The sequence below is a fragment of the Panthera leo genome, chromosome D3 (genome assembly GCF_018350215.1).
Source record: "Panthera leo isolate Ple1 chromosome D3, P.leo_Ple1_pat1.1, whole genome shotgun sequence".
NCBI lineage: Eukaryota > Metazoa > Chordata > Mammalia > Carnivora > Felidae > Panthera > Panthera leo.
In genome coordinates, this window is record NC_056690.1 from 86,444,160 (window position 1) to 86,460,025 (window position 15,866).

Sequence of the window (15,866 nt, forward strand, 5' to 3'; positions counted from 1 at the left end):
GTTCTGAAATGTAAATTGCTAGCAATGTGTCTTTAACAAATTAACACAGCTTAAGGAATATGTTCAAAATATTCTTTTTCCAGATAAGTTTTTTCTGGTTTTATCACAAGTAAAAGCAAAAACGACAAGAACGTTTTTTAAAAATGAAACTCCTGTAATTTATCTTTCTCTTATTCATTTCCCACAGTATTTCTCTGTGAAAACTAGTGTTGTATCACTATGACAAAGCAAATCAAAGCACCCAAGACACCATAACCTGCCTAATAGTTCCTACCGCGGTGTTCTAAGTGACAGCACCAATGCTCACAGACACAGCAGCACATCTCGATGGTTCCCAGGCAGAGGGGCGGAGTCACTGGGCACAAGAAGCCAGAAGGGCTGGCCTTGAAGCTCCCCCAGGTGAACAGGGCCGGGCCCAGCAACAGCAGTATTTTCTACCCAAACGAGAGACACACTTTTCCTCTTTCCTTATGGATACAGACACCTCCACTTATTTCCTGGAGAGCTGCCTGACAACTGTCTTTGAAAGAACTCTGCCTTGGGGCGCCTTGGGGGCTCGGTCGGTTGAGTGTCCGACTTCAGCTCAGGTCATGATCTCATAGCTCACGAGTTCAAGCCCCACATTGGGCTCTCCACTGTCAACACAGAGCCTGTTTTGGATCCTCTGTCCCCTTCTCTCTCTGCCCCTCCCCTGCTCACTCTCTCTGTCTCTCTCAAAATAAATACACTTAAAATTTTCTTAGAACTCTGCCTTATTGGACGTACACAAACATGCATTCCATCTTAGTAAAAAGCAACTGAAATGTGCCACCGTAGAGAAAGACACTCATTTGCTTTAGCTGCTTGAAGTTTTCAGTGATAAAGTTAAAATACTGATATGAACATGAAATGCCATCAATGTTGAAGAATAAGGTGCATCTATTTCTGAGAATTAACAGGAGTTTAAGGACCAATCAAGTGCATCTAAAAACATTTGAAGAGTTTTTCATGTTTCTTCCTATATTATCTCATATAAAAACGAAACTTTAATGTCAGCATCACTACTGAAATTTTGAAATATCGCTCTACTTACTTTACATTCTTCATTTTGATAAAGACAGTTTCTTAGGAGCTGCATGGCAATGCTTAACTCTTTAATAAAACCGTCCTCCTGTTTAAACAAAAAGCAGTTTAAAAATGTGAACACAATGGCATATTCCACTTCTTCACAGAGTAATGCCTTCCCCTTTGGGTCACATTACAATGCCAGTGTGCTCTCACTGCACCTGACCACCATAACTTTGAGGGCACTGACAAGCTAATGATCTCTGAAAGATGACCATATCTCAAGAAGTGCATCTGCCACAAAAAAGCTATTTCTGTTCTATCAAGCATGGAGGAACTGAGATATATAATAGGCTCCATGTTTCATCTCAATAAAGTGAAGCAGGTACTGACTGGTTTTCAATCATATCAGGTGTTGGCTGACTTTCTCAATGATGAAGTAAAGAGCCTTTGCCTGGAGAGGAAAAAGGAAAAGAGGCAAGAAAAGAAACTGACAAACATGTAGCCTCCCTCATCAATACAATTATTAAATAAGACTCTTTCTTGGTTTCCTACAAAATGCAACAGAAAGCAGTTATTACACAGATTGCTCCTATAATGGTCTTAGCTATATACATAAATATTTATAGTTATAAATTTATAAATACACACTCATTCATCTTCTGAATAAGCCTGTATGGCAGATCTTTTTGTTTTATTAATTATTAATCATTTATTATTATCATCACTATTATATAAAAACTGTTATTTTGAGCTTACATGACATGCAGTTTGAACATGAGTCAAACAGACTCAACACTCGAGACATTCAAAAGTCATGGAAGAAAATAAATAGAGATCAAGAGTACAGCTTCAAAACCGCCCAGATATAGGGCAACTATTGGTTTTATCAGTTCCTAATTATATGACTGTGTTGGCCTGAGTGCTCACAACATAACAAATATGACATGCTTAGAACAGGGCCTGGCATACAGAAAAATTTAGTAAGTTATATGTCATTCTTAGTGAACCTAGGCTTGCTTTGAAAGAAATATCTTCATTTGTAGCATAAAAAAAAAATTATCTGGCAAAACATCATGCACATTCCAAAACGTTTATAGTAACAAAAACATGTAATATCTAAATCTCATTTTAAGATCTTCAAGTGAAAATTAAGTTACACACACACACACACACACACACAAGCCCAAAGTCGCTAATGTAGAAATCCCATTAATCTATCTAACTACACCCTTCTTCCAAACTGGATACCCATTTCCACCCAAGAGTGGTGTTATTAGTAAGCATAGGACACTGGAGGGATGGTCTCTGTGCCATTCCATCCATCCCGGACATCCGGGACCCACAGTTACCTGTTTCTTCAGTGCTGCTTTCCCGGGCCTGAGAGAATCGAGGTTCAGCTGTGCACTGATGTGCTTCATCTGCTCCATGCAGCTGTCTATTAGATCAGCTGACAGATAAAATCCGAGACAATCAAAAAGGATGTTCCATTACCAAGTAAGCTGAAACCACATATATCAAATTCTCCAAAATAAAATACAACATTTTGTATTTCTGACCAACTTCACTTTGGTATTTTCAGTGAGGGGTTAATAAGTCAGAGGAAATGAAAGAGAACTAAAATGCTGAATAATTTCAATGTTTTCAATTTATACTACAATACTCCTAAAATCGACTTTATGTTTTGAGGTATGCATAATTTGCCTTAGTAGCAAATCACCATTGAAATCACTGGACTTGGGGCGCCTGGGTGGCTTGGTCGGTTAAGCGTCCAACTTCGGCTCAGGTCATGATCTCACAGTCCATGGGTTCGAGCCCCGCGTCAGGCTCTGTGCTGACAGCTCAGAGCCTGGAGCCTGTTTCAGATACTGTGTCTCCCTCTCTCTCTGCTCCTCCCCTGTTCATGCTCTGTCTCTCTCTGTCTCAAAAATAAATAAACGTTAAAAAAAAAAAAAAATTAAAAAAAAAAAAAAAAAGAAATGACTGGACTCGATGTTGCTGTTAGTCTCTTTAACTCGAAGACCTGTGTTCTCTGATCACAGATGAGAAATCACAAAACTCTCCAAGGGAAACTTATGTGAAAATACACAACAGTCTAACACTGCTGTTACTACTATCAAAAACTATGTGTTTTTTTCAAGTACACAATATGTGCTGGTGGTTACTAATATTTAATTATTGTGACGCTGAGTAATGTGTTACTTTTAAAGCTCCTCTACTATTTATATATTCTTTAGGGTAAGAATCATTACTCAAAAAATAATCTACATATATCATCTTTCTACTTTAAAAGTAATACATGTTCACTGTGTTTCTGTCTGGGAAAAAAAACAACTCTTTTTAGTAAGACTGAGATTATAAATTCTTTACACTTTGAATCCAAAGAAAATTATAATGAACAAGGAGTAAAATAAATGAATTGATAACATGCCAGAAAGGCTGATGTGTTGTGTGTCTCACCTTTCAAAGCATGTGTCTGAGCTCTCCTACTGACAGCCAGAAGTGACATCAATGCATTTGCAGCAACTCTTTTCAGGACATCCTTGGAGGGCTTTCCTTCATAGCACTGCGAAAATATATATCAAACTGCCTTGAAGAAAAACTTAATCTGGAGCAAAACTGTTGTGAATAAAAGATGTGGCCTATTTAAAAGAATTGCTAGGTTTCAACTACTCCACGAAATTCACTGGAACTTGATAAATCATTAAGATTTGAGACTGAGAATGCTCTGTGTGACAAGGACTGCAGATGAAATTTACAATATGGAAAAGACCACGATGTGAAGGAAAAATTGTACTTAGTATTAACACATAGCATGTTCATGCGCTTCATCAAATTCACCAGGGAGTGCACATACATACATGTTAACTTGTTAGGAAGGGTCCTCAAAAAACTGCTGAAGAGGAGAACTGCCATCAAATTCCTTTCTTCTTGAGACACATTCCCCTCCTTCAATTTCCTATTATACCACTGTACCTCAGGTGATTTGGTTCTTTCCATCTTTCATTTTTTTTTTTTTTAACATTTATTTATTTTTGAGACAGGGAGAGACAGAGCATGAACAGGGGAGGGTCAGAGAGAGGGAGACACAGAATCTGAAACAGGCTCCAGGCTGTGAGCTGTCAGCACAGAGCCTGACGCGGGGCTCGACCTCACGGACCGCGAGATCACGACCTGAGCCGAAGTCGGCTGCTTAACCAAATGAGCCACCCAGGTGCCCCTTTCCATCTTTCATTTCTACAGTAACATTTATCTGTCACATTACATGCTTTTCAAAAAAATATTTAAATTTTTTTAACTTATGTAAATTTTAAAAATCACTTGTAATTTTGAAAATACTAATATTTTGATATATTTCCCTTATACATTTGATAATTTTGAATTTTTTTTTCATTATTGGGGTGCCTGAGTGGCTCAGTCATTTGAGCAATTTGACTCTTGATTTCAGCTCAGGTCATGATCTCCCAGTCATGGAATTGAGCCCCCGTCAGGGCTCTGTGCTGAATGTGGAGCCTACTTGGGATTTTCTCCCTCCCTCTCTGTCTCCTTCCTTCCCTCCCTCCCTCTCTCTCTCCCTCCCTCTGCCCATCCCCCACTCACTCGCTCGCTCTCTCTCAGAAAAAAATTTGTTTTCATTATCAAAAATCTCAAATATGTACAAGAGTAAAGGAAATGAAATGCCAAACCCCCATACTTTTTGGAAATTTTTGGCTGAACAATTTCTAGTAAATACTAAATATCATATACTGTCATATTCCAATATACATAACCAGAAAGCCTAACATTATCACGCCTAACATATTTAACAATAATTTGTTGGTATCAACCTAATATCCAGTCCAAATTCACATTTTCTCTTTCGTCTCAAAAATGTCTCCTCACAGTTGGTTTACTGGAATCAGCACCGAATAAAAGCCCTCACACCACATCTGCGCATCTTCTAAATCTAGGCACTTGTCTTTCTCACACCTCCCGACCCATCCACCAGGTTTTCCATTCCATTCCCCTTATGTTGCTGAGTTGGTGACTAAACCAGACCAGTCATCCTCTAGAACGCGCCACATCCTGGGTCTGTCTGCTTGTGATGTGAACTTGTCTTCTCCGCTCTATATTTCCCATTTACTGGGTGCTGTAGCTCTAAAGGCTTGAGAACATTCAGGTGAGATCTTTTGTGGTAAGAGTCTCATGTGGATATTCACATAAATTTTAATTACAGTTTCAAAGAGTTTATAAATTCCAGGTGAAGAATCTAGAAGTTTCTCATATGATTTACAAATGTTAGATATAATTCAAATTCATAATTTTTCCTTCTACCAGTAATTTTCAATGGTCCGGTATTAAACTCAAAATGATACAATCTTACATAAACTATAGAAATACACAGGCACAGCTTCACTCTTCCTGATTGACCTGTACTTGGCAATGTGACCCTAGAGGAGCCTGCAGAGTGTGGGGGCCCTTCCAGCCCCACCACCATGGCCGGAGTGATTCCGTCTTAAATAGTGGTTTCATCACGTAGGCTGCTGCCTCCAACCAGGCAGGTCCCTATTTGGCCAACGAGTTAGATACTAAATGCCCAGGCCCAGGGATGCTTGGCAAAGATCACATTCCATAGTCATGAAGAAGGTGAGGAAAAAGGCAGCAAATTATTTAGGATGATGAATTTGTTTGGAGTATAATCATTATAGTTAATTATGAGAATCCTAATTTGTCTATAAGCTTAATCTTCACCATTAATAAGAAAGCTGCTCTCATACACATGCCCTTATTGCACTTTCATGTATTAATGTTTTGAGAAAAACCAAACTGATCTCATTGAAATACATGATTCATCTACTCTGTGCAGATTTGAGGGAGAAAAAGGAAGTTAGAGTTCTAGGGAAACAGTTGTTCATATAGATGTGTCTTTTATTCCCGCATGAAATCTCACCAAAATGATAGAAGTGGGATTAAACACCAAGACAGACAGACAGACACTCAGACACTCACACACTTACTTGCTCACTGGCTCACTCACTCACATGACAAGTCTGGAAACTAGCAAGCAGAAAGATGAATGGCAAATGCATCAGCAGGCTTGAGAACACAGAATACCACCCCTGTCCATACAATGAATTGCCAACAGCTGAGGGAACTGAGCAGCAGGTACTCCTGGAAGTGAGAGCAAAGGAGGACTGTTTGAAAAAACCCTGAGAAGCAGCTCAATGAACAGATTCTGCCCACCACCCACCAATCTCTGCACAGCCAAGCCACTCTTCCTCTCCACCTCTTATAAGAAACCGGAGACTTAGTCTCTGGACAGGATGAATTAGAAGGGTTCTAAACTGGGGCACCTGGGTGGCGCAGTCGGTTGAGTGTCCAACTTTGGCTCAGGTCAAGATCTCACAGTTTGTGGGTTCGAGCCCTGGGTCAGGCTCTGTGCTGACAGCTCGGAGCCTGGAACCTGCTTCAGATTCGATGTCTTCCTCTTTCTCTGCCCCTCTCCTGCTCATTGTCTCTTTATCTCTCTCTCTCTCAAAAATAAACATGATGATGATGAAGAAGAAGAAGAAGAAGAAGAAGAAGAAGAAGGGTTCTAAACTGACAGAAATGAGGCATATTTCCAAGTGAGGGTATTACACTGAAAACAGGAAGGATTAAGTGATACATGCAAATTAATTTCTAAGACCTCAGCTCTCTTCCTCCCACTTTGCCACAAAACATTTGGCGGTTGGCTTTTCAGCTCCAGGCAGGAGATGAGAGATTCTGAGGGAATCTGACAAGTTCAAGAAGGCAGGCCACAAAGGGCCCCGGCCCAATCGCCTTACACAGTACAGCCTGCAGTTGACAGGCTCCACTCAGATGCCCAGGGCTTCCGGTCTACTTTAAGTCCCCCAGTTTTAAATGCAGCAGACAACCAACATTACCATGTACCAGAGAAAATCCCCTAACCAGAAACCAGAAATCAAAATAAAGAGTAAAAAAAGAGAAGAAAAGAGACCATGTAGGAAGAAGAAAACTTAGGAGTCCCAAACATATAGAAGACACGAAGTAGATGGGATGTCAGATGGAAAGAACTGTCAAGAGAGACCAGCACAATTAGATTAAATTAGATTAAATAGACCCCCCCACCCCGAAACTTCATCAAGAAAATGCAGAATGCTGAAGACCAAAAAAAAGATTCTTAACACTCCCAGGAGAGAGAAACCAGAAATCATAATGGCTTCAGACTTTTCTACAGTAACATGAGAAGTTAAAGGGGAGAGACAAGGCCTTCCCAATTCTGAGGTGAAGGACTTCCAATGTACAGTTCTCACTGAAGTATAAATTTAATGTAAGGGTCGAAAAAGACTCAGATGTCTAGACCTCGAAAAAGCTGCTTATGCACCTTCGTTCTGGAAGCGACTAGAGAACAGACTATCCAAAGAAGGAGTGAAGCAGGAAAGGAGAACACGGGAGACACGAGACTGCAGGAATTCCCCAGGAGGAAGGCGAATGGAGACCCTAGGATCTCACTGCACACCAAGCAGGTCAGAAGGAATTGGGAGTGACCGCTTCTAGAACACAAAGCTAATGAAGTTCTGACATTTCTGAATATACTGAGAGGACATTTGATTGCTGGCAAAGAGCATGGAGCTAATCAGTGATAACAGAAAACTCAGCACATTTAAAAATAATACAATTTACCTCTAAGAAAAAAGGAAGCTGAGCAGGCAGAGAAAGGGAGACATTGTCTGCAACACAGTTCAACCGTGCACAGCATTTTCACAGATGTACCACCCCATGCTGCCTCATCTCTAGCCACCGTGAAGATACAGGATAGCAGGGAAATGAGAAGGGAGTCCACTGCGGCCAGGTAGGTGGGTGGGGCCTGGAAAGGGAACTCAAGTCTCATTTTCCAAAGCAGGAAGTCAACGGATAATGTCCACAATGGAATAACCAAGATAGACAAATGCAAGCATGTTATTCAGAGACACGGAAGGGAAACTATTAAACAATCAGCTAAATGAGGTATGAATAGTTGCCTCTAAGAAGAGGAAAATGAAGGAAGACGTCTTTTACTTTGAATATAAAACTTGTAAACCTGTTAGGTACTTTAAAATGTGTACACAGAAAAACAGATATGAAAGCCAAAAACTAACAACAAACAAAAAACAAGCAGGTCTAACCTATAGTAAATCCACATACTTTTCAGCATACACCAAAGGTCAGAGTAGAGGATTTAATTTCTATAATTTTCCATGTAGCACTTATTTCAGACTGAGAAGTCCTTCTGAGCATCTGTGCACAGAGCAGGAGCACGGGGCTCAAAGCACGAGAAGCCCTGGAGACAAGAAGGGGGAGGCTAAGATTATATGTCAGATAGCTGAAGGGACGGACACCAGCTACTGGATGATGCAGACACACAAAAGAGGAGGAGGATACAGAGCAAGAAACAGTTTGTCTTTTTGTCAACCACAGAAAGAAAGAAAATCAGGACTCAACGTAATTTACTTAAATTTTATGCTCTTTTGCGGTGCCTGGGTGGCTCAATCAGTTAAGCATTCGACTTCAGCTCAGGTCATGATCTCGTGGTCTGTGAGTTCAAGCCCCGCGTCGGGCTCTGGACTGATGGCTCAGAGCCTGGAGCCTGCTTCCGATTCTGTGTCTCCCTCTCTCTCTGCCCCTCCCCAATTTTATGCTCTTTTTAGATCTAATTCCTTCTATACATTAAGTGATCTAGCTATTCCAGGTCAAGACTTTTTGCTTTCTTTCCAAAAAGCATTGATATAAAGAACAGGTTTTTTAAATTATAGAGAATACTCCTTGATTGACACAGCAGTATCTCAAATAGATAAGCTCTTCTCTCCAACAGATTTACTCTTGAACTTCACCACTCTACTAAACACTAGTGCAAAATATATCTCCTAAAAATGTGAAATAAGACTTTTTGTTTCCTTCCATTACTACCCTTAGATATTAGACCAAATACAAGGAGTAAAATTAATTCAATATCTCAATTATGAGCAAAATCTATTATTATAGCATTTGTATTAATCTTGTGATCCACATTTATTTGCAAATGAAACATTCTGAGTATCTCACTAGGTAAGGCAAAATCACCATTAAGTCATATTTGTTCAATATGTTATGGTCAAAAGATAATACGGTCTCCATGGTCAAAACATTTGTATTGTAAGACATATATGTCAAAAGACATAATAGTTTCTCAGAGCATATTCAAACCCTCAAACCTCCTCAAATTGGAATTATGAAAAAATAAACTTGTACATTATTTAAGATACAAATACCAAATGCAAACTTTTAACATGTATCCTCGTGGGAGAGTGCGATAAAGCAGCTGTTTTAAAGATTCTCTGCCAAAACATTTTAATTGAAATTACAACATAATAATGTATGAGGAGGATGGAGAGTTTTAGCACCAGCTAAAGCTTAATACAATTCTCTCCTTTTGCATTGGCATTTTAAGAACTGAATCACAAGAGGTTAAGTGATGTGCTTAAGGTCACACATCTAATATTTTTGAGTAAGATTTTACAGATAATTGAAATAAACTTTCGAAGGTCACGATTTTAGTATACTATTTTTTCCGATAAAGAGTGCAGTTTACTTTCCTTTGTATAAAACCTGCCACAACCCATAGCCTACATTCACGTATATTAAAAAACATGTAATTTATCATTATGTGTTGCTGTTTCATAACTCACATTTTAATAACATTTTAATTCACATATCTTTATATAGGGCAGAGCAAAGAAAATATAGTGTTTGTAGTTTAATAAAGCTCATTAATAAATGTCCCATCTCACGTCAGGCACTTCCTTTCTTTACTTTCTTTGTCTTGAACTTGCTTGTGTCCTTCTAACAAATGTCATGTATTCATATTCTACTGTTTATATGAACAAGAAGAGTATGATTTATTAGGAAAAACAGTTATTATAATTGGTTAAAGTATCCATATCCACATAGAATACTTTGTGTCTTTTGTAATTTGGAAGAAATGGAGAGGAAAATTGGCTAGTCGTTAGGAAAATCATTGAGATGCCCTGTGGCTCTAGGGTACCTCATTTTCTTTGGCCAAGAAGGTAACAGCAAAAGATTATAAATGATAACTTTTACAATGAACAGTATTACAAAATATTAAGGAAAAATAAGGGCAAGGTAAATTTAGAAAATTCCTGTGGCACAGAATTTTTACTACATACATTTATTTTAATCTGGTTCATCAACCAACATGGACCCCTATTTATCACAAGCCTAATCATGATTTCTTGAAACAGCACCAGCAACAAGCAAGAAAAACAGCTGGGAAGTAAAATACATTTGGTTTGGCCTAGCTGGAGGTCTTTCAATTTCACCTGGTCCAGGATTGGCTGCAGGACCCACGGTCATGGCTGCCTTCAAGACTCCCAGAGAGACAGGGCATTCCAGGCCTGGGCAGGAGGCGGGGGAGGTGCACTGCCCTCACTGAGGGAAAGAAAAGGATGCGGGGCTCCACAGATCCTTACATTCCTTGAGGGGAAAGTGTGTCCATAAGAGCCTAGGAGAAAGGTGCCCCACCAAAGCCAAAGTTAGGAGATTAATAGTGCTTTTGAAGTGGGGCTGGGTGACCACTGAAAAAGTGTGAATTTGAGTTTCCTCTTACGATAGGCTTTCAAATGCAAAATCAGATAAAGCCAGTTGCTTTGATGGGGAATGAGATAACTGGCACACAGCCATCCAGCTTGGGTTCTGAGCTGAGTGGAGCAAGGAGGCAGTAGCTACAGAGAAGCTGGGGCCTCCTAAGAGTAAGTGACTTCGAGCAATGCCGTGGGGCTCTCTTCCCCCTAGAATCTCAGCTTCCCAAGGAGCTGCTGGAGATGGGAGAAAATGTTGTGGGACCTTTATCAGGCTCCTTATCTGTGCTCTGAACGTAACTGTAGTCCCTTGGGCAAAGGAGACGGAGACATGAGTCTGCCAATAGCCCTAAGCTTGGGGCAGGTTCGAGCTGGACCGGAGCCGTCCTTGCCTCTTCAGCCTTGTCTCCAGTGCTCCCACATAATGGAGGCTGCTGCCCAAAACCCAAAAGTGGCCATTCCAGCAAGATCTGTACATCCATAACTCCCACAGGCAGAAAAGGGGCAAAACCCCCTAATTCTAAGAAGCAAAGGGACGGCAACAAATCGGCAGACTAGAGCAATCTTCTGTCTTTATAAAATGTGGCAGGCTGACTGGGAAATGGAAGCAAATCCTTCAAGGCAAAAGTCTACTTCTTTTCTACCTTTCAGCAAGAAGTTGAAAATCATAAAACCATATGACTATTAAAAAGAGGGATTCTTAATACTGAAAAATCTAGCAATTTCCTATTTGTAAAAACAACTATGCAACTTAGGAAACACTTCAAAGTTTTTTTGTTAATCTATTTATAAAATCATACTTTACTGATTTTACAGTGTTTTCCAATGAACGAAACTCTTGGTTCGTGTTTTAGGACTGCAGAAAGTAAGTTTATAACAAAGGCAGCATGGTTTAGAAAGGGGGCATTTTCTCACAAATGTGCCAATTAAGTCAACCTACCTCTATATACAAACTACCCTAAATATATGTAATTCACTTATATAAATCAAATGTCATTTAGGTGGACATATTTTCAGAGACATAGACATGTCTTTAAAATGGCAAAACATTATGAATTATACCTGCATTCCTGAAATATAATATTATAAATTATAATTATAAATTTTATTTATAATAAATATTTATTATTTATCATTTATATATTACTTATTATAATGAATAAATAAACAATATTTATTATAAATATAAATGATATATAAATGTAATAATAATATTTGGTCATGGCATGGCACACTATTTTGGTGAACTGCTGGATTTAGATTTCTACTATTTCATTTTGAATTCGTATATCACATTCATTAAAGAACCTAGCCACCAACATCAGAGGGCCAGGAACACAGAGGAGATTATTAATTTAACTTCATATACCTTTATTTAAATGGTCAAAATGAACATTAATCACTTTTTAATTCAAATGATTGAAAAAGATTTGTACAAGACAAAGACTGAAAGTCAATTTACTGAAACACTAAAAGTTTTGAAAGACCAAGAAATCACATACCTGAAGAATTACTTCATTGAGTCGTTCTAGAGATTTCTGATTTTCCTGAGTTTTGTCAAGGAGTGAAGCGATTGATGGACTGTGGCATAAATTTGTTTTATCCTTATCCTGGAGACACCTCTTTGCTTCTTCAGTCAAGAGGACAGAAAGGAACTGCAGGCTGGCAGTACACAGGGTGGGGCAGGTTATAGACAAACCCACACAAGTGCACAACATATCTAAAAGAGAGATGCAAATGTTTGAAAACAACTTCAAAATTAAAGAAGTGAATCAGATAGATCTGAGTAATTAAGTTTATAGCCTTTTTATTTCTAATGAAGTAAAGTTATCAGTAGTTATAAGGATCATGAGAATAACTCTAGTGTTTGTTTAAAAATAAATAGTCAATATTAAGACAACACAATCAAGGGATCTATTTAATTTTCATTTCATTCTTTTTATATGGGTTGTTTTTTGTATGAAGGTGTGTGTGTGTGTGTGTGTGTGTGTGTGTGTGTGTGCGCGTGCGTGCATGAATGGACATATACACAGTATTTGCTAAGTCCCAAAATAAGAGGATCACATATATATGAATATTGATCCCTTTGGGGTCTACTGAGATCCACAAAGTTTCTAGAATTTTTAACATTTTAATTTTTATTTCAGGGCTACCCTAAAAAAATTAATGTAACTGTACTCTGAATTATCTAGATCACTGTGTAGTTATGTTTCTGTTTTCAAACAAGGTGATGCTAAATAGTACTTAAAACAAGAGTATGCAGTGTTGACATGATGTAGAAACAAAGGTTTCATGGCAGTTCACAATACAGAACAAGAGGGGTGCCTTGGGGGCTCAGTCGGTTAAGCGTCCGACTTCGGCCCAGGTCATGATCTCACGGTTCGTGAGTTCAAGCCCCGTGTCAGGCTCTGTGCTGACAGCTCAGAGCCTGGAGCCTGCTTCGGATTTTGTGTCTCCCTCTCTCTCTCTGCCCCTCCCTAGCTCACACTTGCTCTCTCTCTCTCTCTCTCTCTCTCCCTCTCTGTCAAAAATAAACTTAAAAAAAAATAGAGAACAAGAGTGGTTATGAACAAATTTGCAAACATAACACAGATTAGAAAGAATAGGCAAGCCAACTCATAAGAATCTACGCTGAATCAGTCATTAATTTCCTCCTGTGAGCACTGATTTAATCAAAGGAACATCTGATGTGTTGTATTAATTTTATTAATCTGAGTATCACGGGTTTATAATTTTGTTACGTTTTACTTTTCTATTATTTGGAATTTATACCTTTATAAGAGTTATAACTGTAAGAATTTCTATCTAGATTCAGGCTTAAAGAAATTCTTATTCTCTTAAGTAACATAAGAAAAATATTTTAGTGTGTCACTTTATGAGAATTATGTTCATTTAAATGATGTCTAAATATTGTTTGAGTTTGAGAAAAGACTGTTATAGATAACATAAGTTACAAAGTCATCATGAGATGTTTTAAATATTTATGAGCACATGGGATGGAAACTAAAAACAAAGAAAAACACCATGACAAGGACTAGCAATGATTTTTATTAGTTAAGTTTCCATAAACATTACTACTATCAAACCTAGCTGTTTAGCAGTAGGTATTTCTGATTAGCACCGTATTACCATGCATGTGTTTTGTAGATAGATTTTTAATTTAATATGTCCTTATTTTATCACCAGGAAAACCGTGTCAGGTGAACAGTGTTCAAGCAGGGCTGAAGGCGAAGGGCTGGAGAGGAAATGAGTATTTTATGCTTTACAGATCATACGCCTTTGTCACAGCTCTTCAACACTACCACTGTAGCAGGAAAGCAGCCACAGGCAACACGTAAGTATATAAGCAGCCACAGGCAATAAGTATGACTGTGTTCCAATAAAATCTTTATCAGAGCAAGCGGCGGGCCAGATCTGACCACTTGGCGTAGGTATGCTACATGAGTAGGACCTTGCTCTGTATTATGAGTGAATCAGGTGGTAAACTAATTTCCCCACTACGGCTGTAGGAAAATCTCAATTACACAATCTCTTTCAGTTTTAATCTCTCTTAACAAAATAATAATTTCTAAATGGATGCTATTCCTATTAGGGTAAACTCAGAACTCCTATGTCCAAACAACTAACAATTCTGTTTCTTATTGAACATGTATTTCCCTATAAATATTACTTCAAAACTACCACTCTGGTCACAAAATGTATCATCCATCTCAATTTATAGAATGACCAAATGAGAAAGTAAAATATGAAAAAAAAAAAAATTGGTGATAACATGGAAACTTAAAATAGAACTCAATTTTGAATACATTTAAACTAGTTATTTTTAAAAAGTAACATAAATATTATTTATAAGCATTTATGTTAAAAAAAAAAGGTCTTCTTGCTATGCTAAAATTTAAGAGACTACATCAAAAATTAGTAGTTATTTAAAAGAATAATTTGTCGGAGCATCTGGGTGGCTCAGTTGGTTAAGCATCCAACTTTAGATTTCTGCTCTGGTCATGAACTCAGTTTGTGAGACTGAACCCTATATTGGGCTCTGCACTGACAGCATGAAGCCTACTTGACGTTCTCTCTGTTCCTCCCCTGCTCTTTCTCTCTCTGTCAAAATAAATAAATAAACATTAAAAACTAATTTGTTTGGGGCACCTGGGTGATTTAGTTGGTTGAGCATCAGACTTTGGTTCAGGTCGTGATCTCGCAGTTCATGAGTTCAAGCCCCACATCGGGCTCTCCAGTGTCAGCACAGAGCCTGCTTCAGATCCTCTGCCCCCCACTCTCTGCCCCTCCGCTGCTGTGCTCTCTCTCAAAAACAGTAAATAAACATTTTAAAATAAATAAATAAATAATTTGTTTATACTAGTAGGCAACAATTATATGAAAAACATCTTATAAAAATAATTACCTATAACTACACTCTTAGCATTTCTGTACTCTAAGAAAATCCTTCCATCTTCAGACAAGGCACTATATTTATTATAAGTTTCCATGTTATCATATATACAGTATTTAGGTGTAGATTTACCCACTTACAGTGTATATATGTCAGGAAAGAGACTGGTTTCTACACCAACACATGAGAATCTGTCTCATTGTTTTACAATCATGTCATATCACACGTCTCTTAATAACACCACAGGCTTTTCTTACCTTGTTTTTATAGTTTTTTCAACTGGGTTTCAACTTTTCAAAAATGCATTTTGGAGGTGCCTCAAGAACACAGCAGATTTCTCAAAGTAAATACCTGGTTTCTCTTTCAAATATAATTAATTTTTTATAATTACTTAATTTTAGAGAATACACATATAGAAACTGTAAACAATAATTATGTTAATTTTTAGTAGCAGAAAGATCCCCAGCCTCGTGAGTGCATCTTCTTACCGATCACCGCTGCCCAGTGCTTGGCCAGAACCACCGTCATAGCCGGGAGAGAGGCAAGAGCGGCTTTCCTCAGGAGTACGGCCAGAAGGTTAAATAAATGCGTCCATGTGTGATAAAAAGCCGATACCAACTCTACATCTATAATATTAATGAAAACATTTCAAGCTATTAACACAAAGAATAGAAAATACAAAGTTCACCAGATACTTCATACTTCAAGTAAGAGTCATGCACGTGTCATATGAAGATAAATGTAATTCCGCCTGACCCAACATTTATTTCCATTAGTTTTTCATTGTTTCCTAAAGCTTTCTCTCATCTATCCCCTACATAAAGACAAATAAA

General features: G+C 38.2%; 1 protein-coding gene across 10 annotated transcripts in view; it reads right to left on the reverse strand.

Annotated features, from left to right (window-relative positions):
- Nucleotides 1-15,866, reverse strand: part of RTTN (rotatin) — a 161,698-nt gene that overhangs the window by 19,269 nt on the left and 126,563 nt on the right. For all 10 annotated transcript variants that reach the window (XM_042909789.1, XM_042909790.1, XM_042909788.1 and 7 more), the window contains 5 exons: nucleotides 15,522-15,659; nucleotides 12,143-12,360; nucleotides 3,505-3,610; nucleotides 2,397-2,494; nucleotides 1,073-1,150 (listed from right to left, as the gene is read on the reverse strand). In XM_042909789.1, the coding sequence (XP_042765723.1) occupies nucleotides 1,073-1,150; nucleotides 2,397-2,494; nucleotides 3,505-3,610; nucleotides 12,143-12,360; nucleotides 15,522-15,659 (638 nt within the window). The remainder of the gene's footprint in view (nucleotides 1-1,072; nucleotides 1,151-2,396; nucleotides 2,495-3,504; nucleotides 3,611-12,142; nucleotides 12,361-15,521; nucleotides 15,660-15,866) is intronic.